Source organism: Bufo gargarizans, chromosome 2 (genome assembly GCF_014858855.1).
Source record: "Bufo gargarizans isolate SCDJY-AF-19 chromosome 2, ASM1485885v1, whole genome shotgun sequence".
Taxonomy (NCBI): Eukaryota; Metazoa; Chordata; class Amphibia; order Anura; family Bufonidae; genus Bufo; species Bufo gargarizans.
In genome coordinates, this window is record NC_058081.1 from 526,598,097 (window position 1) to 526,604,703 (window position 6,607).

A 6,607-nucleotide genomic window follows, 5' to 3' on the forward strand; every position below is an offset into this window, starting at 1 on the left:
GCAGGTACATCCCCCAACTGGTTACCTCCCCTCTGTACCATTACTGCAGACTGCTAGCAATTCATTCATAACGTCTAGTAGAAATAAGAAAGGAATGGCACAACATAGAGCCATAAGAATATATGTTCCAGAATTGTTATTACATGGGGAAAGCATGAAGCTGTTATGTCAGGGGTGGTGACAGGTCCTCTTTAGAAATTTCTCCAGCAGCAAGGTGACGGTGGCGTACAGATAACCAATGTATATCTTTAATGTATCAACTACATAGTGAATCTTTGTACATAGAGGCATCTGCAGACACAAGTCACACCGCAAGATACTCGTACACATCGGGAATGACAATTCCATGGCTACTCCCATCCTGTATGAACTATAAAAAAAATATTACACCTTCCTTATAAGATGGAGGCGTTTGGTACCATGGTGAAGGCGACCAAGAGGGAAAAAAGCCCCAGCGTTATGCTTGGAATCATTCTCTATCAGGCTTCTGTTATAAAACGGAGATTTATAACAGGGGTCCCTTGATCATAAAGTATCCTCCTGAGCGGACCGCCAGTCACCAGCTGTAGGTAGTGAGTAATTTCCCTACAGTGCCACCACAGGAGAAATGAAGCATTACACAATTCCTATTCATATCAACAGGTGGTCTGTGTAATGCAGCACAGGACGGGTCCTCCAAAGTGAGAGGTGCTCATTATAACCGGTCTTCAAAAGAAAAGGATCCTGAATACAAGGACACCCTCCCAGCCCTTCCCCCCATTAAATCAGAATTACCTAATATATAAAAATCTAATCTGTACAACTAACTTTAGTTACATCTGTTTCAGGGAAAGGTAGATGACCTCTAATTAAAGTTTCCTAGGCAATCTCTTAAAATTTTAAGGAGAAAACGCTCTTGATCGGGATTCTCCATCTTACTCACCAGCCCTACATAATGGCAGCTGTAACTGTATATGACACGGGCATTAATACTTAATTAGTAATCAAGGAATGTGATGATCATCTTGCAGCTCCTGAGACACGTTCATCCATGCAATAAAAGGGGAGGCATCTCAAAAATATTTTGCATTAAAAAAATAGCACTTTAGGGTTTTCAAGTTTCAAAGTAAAATATTTGTTCCTATACAATGCCCTATAAATAAATGGTGCCATCTTGTGGGAATCGTAAAATAACATCTCTCGCTTGTGTACCGGAAATCATTACTCTACCATGGGTGATCTCTTAGCAGATTAAATGTCAGTTCTCCAGTGTACCACTAGGGGGCAAGAGAGTCCACTTAAAATCTGGTTCCTGTCATTCCGCTTGCTTTGGATGCTCAGCTTTTCCTTAAACTATGATCACTGTTGTGGACCAAGACAGACAGGGACGGGTTCTCCTGCGCCTCTTCTTTCCTAAGGTTGAGGAACGACTCCCGAGTGATCTGCAGGATTTCCCGTAAACCCCGGTTCTCTTGCTGCCAAGGAATGGAGATAATTTAAAGTGATATCGGTACAACATGTAGGAACTAACTGAGCAAATTTGTGCTAAACTGCTGCTCACCTCAAGCTTCAAGATCCGGTCATAATCCTGGTTACCAAACTGTTCATCAACATCAATAGCTCGTTTCATCACAGCCGCCATCTCCGAGATCTTATCCATGTGATTTTGTAACTCCTAAGTAAAAACCAATAGGGGCATTGTTATAGTAGCTATATTCTAGTACATCATAGACACTAGAATATAACTACTATAATACTGTTACTAGACTATAACTACTATAATACTAACAGAATTATAGTAGTTATATTCTAGTACATCATAGACAGTATTATAGTTATATTCTAGTAACAGTATTATAGTAGTTATATTCTAGTAACAGTATTATAGTAGTTATATTCTAGCACATCATAGACAGTATTATAGTAGTTATATTCTAGAACATCATAGACAGTATTATAGTAGTTATATTCTTGTACATCGGAGACAGTATTATAGTAGTTATATTCTTGTACACAAAGAGTAGTATTATAGAAGTTACATTCCTGTAGATTGGAGGCAGTATTATAGTAGTTATATTCTTGTACATAGGGGCAGTATTATAGTAGTTATATTCTTGTACATAGGGGCAGTATTATAGTAGTTATATTCTTGTACATAGGAGGCAGTATTATAGTAGATATATTCTTGTACACAGGGGCAGTATTATAGTAGTTACATTCCTGTACATCGGAGACAGTATTACAGTAGTTATATTCTTGTACAAAGAGGGCAGTATTATAGTAGTTATATTCTTGTACATAGGAGTCAGTATCATAGTAATTATATTCTTGTACATAGGAGGCAGTATTATAGTAGTTATATTCTTGTACATAGGAGGCAGTATTATAGTAGTTATATTCTTGTACATAGGAGCAGTATTATAGGAGTTATATTCTTGTACATAGCAAGTAGTATTATAGGAGTTATATTCTCTTACATAGAGACATCATTCTAGTAGTTATAATCTTGAACATAGGCTAGAAGTATTATAGTAGTTGTATTCTTGTACATAGCAGACATACTATAGTAGCTATACAGATAATGGGTGGCTAAAAACACGATTTACAACACCTGCATTCAGTTGGAGAGTAGAAGAGCTATCTTTACTCTTATGCTGGCTATCCCTATTACCTGAACTGCTTCAGCTCATACAGTGAATGTTCCCATTAATGGGTATAGTTCTCATAGATGACACTATAAGATCACTAAATAACAAAAGGCAGCAGCAGCATCTCCAGTGAAATCTTTATTGGACGAGCTTCACAGAAAGTGTACAGTAAAAACCAGACAGCAACATTTCGGCTACATGGTAGCCTTTTTCAAGCCTGACAAAGGCTACCATGTAGCCGAAATGTTGCTGTCTGGTTTTTACTGTACACTTTCTGTGAAGCTCGTCCAATAAAGATTTCACTGGAGATGCTGCTGCTGCCTTTCGTCATTTGCTGTTCGTTGGACTGCTGAGGATCTGCGGTCGTGGCTTGGCTGGTGCATTTTAGTGTGGTCACAAGGTTCGTGGGTGCTGCTCTACAGTTTTTATTTACACTATAAGGTCACTGTCATTACCTTGGAATGCTGATCTTTCAGTTTAATGATGATTCCCGGGTCGTCTTTCTTGCTCGCCATGAGTAAGCGAAACATCTGCTCTCTGTACTTGCTCATAATCAGCTCCAGTGCAGACTGGTTTTCTGCCAAGGAAGTGCGCAGCTCTGTGAGGAAGAGTCAGGAGGTCAGAAGATAAGCTGCTCGCAGAGATGTCACCACACACACTTGCTGCAGCACCAAACACCTATAATAATACCTCTTTCACACAAACAATATGGATTGTGTCCAGATCTGTTCAGGAAAAAAACTGATGGTTTTGTACCCAAGTTCAGTCAGTTTTGTCTGCATTTGAGTTCAGTGTTTCAGTTTTTTTCCGCACGGGTGCAATCAGTTAATGTGTTTTTCACATGAATGAAAAAAACAAAAACAAAAATAAATAAAAAAATATAACAATCTACTATCTACTAGCAACCTTCAGTGAAAAACACATTTTACCCAGACTGCATCCGGATTACAATGCGTTTTTCACGGAAGCCCCATTCACTTCTATGGGGCCAGGGCTGCATTAAAAAAAAAACGCAGAATATAGAACATGCTGCGATTTTTACATATTGCAGAACTGATGGATGAAAAACAACGCCCATGTACACAGACCCATTGAAATGAATAGGTCAGGATTTAGTCCGGGTGGTATGTGCTCAATTTACGCATTGCACCCGTACGGAAAACTCGCTCGTGTGAAAGGGACCTAAGTCTATGATAAAAGAATAGTTGTTTGAACTAAATCTAATCATATTCTCCAGATATTGTGGGGAATACCAGCAGTGGTGTCCCCACAATTATCTCATTGTCACTTCCTCACCTTTATTCTCCTGCTGGAGCTCCCGAATCTGTCTATTTTCCTGCTGAATACCAAGCACCAGTGTAGACCGCGGTCGATGTCTGGCTACCTCATTCAGCTCCTGGATCTCGTCCTGGTACTGTAAGTATAATTTATTTTATTCTGTATGTGGGTTTCTGCTCACACCCTAAAAAGATATGAATAGCTTAACTGGATCCTCACAGTGTATATGCAAAGAGGATATTAGATTGCAAGCCCCTGGTGGCAAAAATGGACAATCTATGCACACAAGACATGCATTAGGTACCATCTCTTGGTACCTATACATGTTTTTAATGGGGCTGCTTTTTTTTTTTTTTTTTTTTATTGTTCAAAGGGCCGGGAGTCTGGCTGCAGTGGAGACGTTCCATATAGCCCTGCAGCCAATTACAGAACTCTACAGTCTTGCAACGTGCACTGCTGAGGCCAGTAACTGGAGGTAGAGGTGTACAGGATGTCACTGGCTGCAGCCACATCAGTAAGGTATTAGCTGTAGCCCAGGGAAGAGGACCTAGTGGTGAGCCTGGATCTGAGGGGAAGGGGGGCAGGAAGTTGAGGTACCTTTTTTTTATTATCTTACCAGACTGTTCATATTTATTTTGGGGGGAAAATGCAGATTCGCTGAAGTTTTTGGTGCTTCAATGGACCTCAGCTGTCTCCCCCCATACTAGGTATGGGCCTGTTCATGACTTATCTTTAGCATAAGCCATCTATAAGAGATGGGTGCGGGTCCGACTCTCAGCATCAATGCAGGTCGGTGGATTAAAGAAGCCGCAGCGCTGACATTAAAGGGAACCTGTCACCGGGATTTTGTGTATAAAGCTGAGGACATGGGCGGCTAGATGGCCGCTAGCACATCCGCAATACCCAGTCCCCATAGCTCTGTGTGCTATTATTGTGTAAAAAAACTGATTTGATACATATGCAAATTTGATACATATGCAAATTAACCTGAGATGAGTCCTGTCCCTGAGAGTCCAGCATGAAGGAGCCCAGCACCGCCCCGCATCCTCGGAATCTCCTCCTTGCTCCCTGACGTCAGAAAGCTAGAGCGCCGTAATCTCGCAATGCACGAACTAGCGCATGCGCAGTGTTGTCTTAGTGTTCCTTCCCTGTGCTGGCATCAGCCTCAGGGAAGGAACTGCACATGCACTAGCTCGCGCATCGCGAGATTACGGTGCTTTAGTTTTCTTACGTCAGGGAGCAAGGAGTAGATTCTGAGGATGCGGGTCGGTGCTGGCCTCCGTCAAGCTCCGATTCATCTCCGGTTAATTTGCATGTGTATCAAATCGTTTTTTTTACACAATAAAAGCACACAGAGCTATGGGGACTGGGTATTGCGGATGTGCTAGTGGCCATCTAGCAGCCCACGTCCTCAGCTCTATACACAAAATCCCGGTGACAGGTTCTCTTTAAGGTTAAATGAAAGCATTTCCACCTAGATCTGCTAAGGGACGGAAAGGATGTGGATGAAGGGTAAGGAGGTGCCATTCATTTTGAAGTCCTTGAGAACCCATGTTAGATTAGTGGGATCCCAATGGACGGCCCACCACCAGTTCAGGGAACGCCGCTGCAGTGGCTGAGCATTTGTTAGTGGGCGATCCCACCACAGACGGACAGTCCAATCCTCGATGTATGGATGGGTGATAGTGGCCATTGGGGAGGGAAACCCCTGGAAAGGATCACATGTACATTTCTGGACAGCAGACCTGCTTCATCGCTTCCACCCGTCTGTTGAGCACGGTGGTCTGCTCGATGAGCGACTCGGCAGCGCTGTCATGTTCCCGTAATCTCTCCACCAGTAGTTTTGCGTCGGACAAAACCTTCTCAATGGTGCAGCTCATATTCCTGTAGAAGGGCAAAAAAATGACAAATATGGTGTCATGAATGCAGGTATAGTTTAGGCTACTGGGTGACAGGGGCTCTGGTGTGGGCAGGGCGGTACCATGGTGTTTGGGAGAGGTGGGTACAGGGCAGGGATTACTTTTGGGGTGCTTGACAGTAGGGGGGTTAAAAGGCACCTTGACATATCTGCAAAATTTCAACATGGCACAATCTAGATGAGCAGGGTGTTAAAGGGGAAGTTCTGGTTCTTAGGCGATGCATAGGTGACAGTGAAAGGACTGATCTACTGGGGGACACACAGGGCAAGTTTGGGGTGTAGAAACAGGCACTGGGGCGATGTAGGAGGCACATTCCATCACTACAATGTTAAGACATGGAAATCAGATTACTGGGGGTCACAGGCTCATACACGGGATTAACAGGGTGTCAGGGCACTGAGGTAAAGACAGAGTGACCAGGTTACTGGGGGTCAGGGGAGCTGAAGAATTGGGCTGTCATTAAACAGCAAGGGTAGGGCCCGGGCTAGAGGGTAGTCAGGGGCGGCTGTGAGAAGTAGGGGGGCTGGGGTGTCAGCTATGCGGCACTGAGTAACGGGCTGTTATACCTGGGTTACAGGGCACAATATCGGGTTTACAGGGAAGTGAAGCTGTAATTCCCCTCCCCCTCTATACAGTCCCGGTTACCGTTCCTCTGCTCACATCCGGCCTCCAGTAACCTGTCACAGAACCATACAGCCCCCACCGGAGCCGTTACGTCATCAACTAGCGACACTGTCCTGCGAACGGAAGTCCACAGCGACCTCGGACTGCGCCTGTGCAGCA

The 6,607-nt window shown here is 43.5% G+C and overlaps 1 protein-coding gene across 3 annotated transcripts; it reads right to left on the reverse strand.

The window, feature by feature from the left end:
- Positions 1-226: 226 nt before the first annotated feature.
- On the reverse strand, positions 227-6,604 carry FGFR1OP2 (FGFR1 oncogene partner 2). 3 transcript variants are annotated; one of them, XM_044281463.1, is made up of 6 exons: positions 6,470-6,604; positions 5,651-5,789; positions 3,924-4,041; positions 3,083-3,225; positions 1,541-1,654; positions 227-1,454 (listed from the first exon to the last, which is right to left on the reverse strand). In XM_044281463.1, exons 2-6 carry the CDS (start codon positions 5,783-5,785, stop codon positions 1,317-1,319), a joined length of 648 nt encoding a protein of 215 aa, XP_044137398.1. In that variant the 5' UTR covers positions 5,786-5,789; positions 6,470-6,604; the 3' UTR covers positions 227-1,316. The 3 variants fall into 3 exon arrangements, with proteins under 3 accessions (XP_044137398.1, XP_044137396.1, XP_044137397.1); XM_044281461.1 differs by having other exon boundaries at positions 6,485-6,583; XM_044281462.1 differs by having other exon boundaries at positions 6,391-6,544.
- Positions 6,605-6,607: the final 3 nt, after the last annotated feature.

What these genes read in the sequence shown, in the direction of transcription:
- FGFR1OP2 (XM_044281461.1), bottom strand. An exon ending in GGGTGGAAGCGATGAAGCAG is followed by an intron (nt 4,042 to 5,650) that starts GTCTGCTGTCCA and finishes TTATACTTACAG; the next exon opens with TACCAGGACGAGATCCAGGA. An exon ending in GCTCCAGCAGGAGAATAAAG is followed by an intron (nt 3,226 to 3,923) that starts GTGAGGAAGTGA and finishes TCTTCCTCACAG; the next exon opens with AGCTGCGCACTTCCTTGGCA.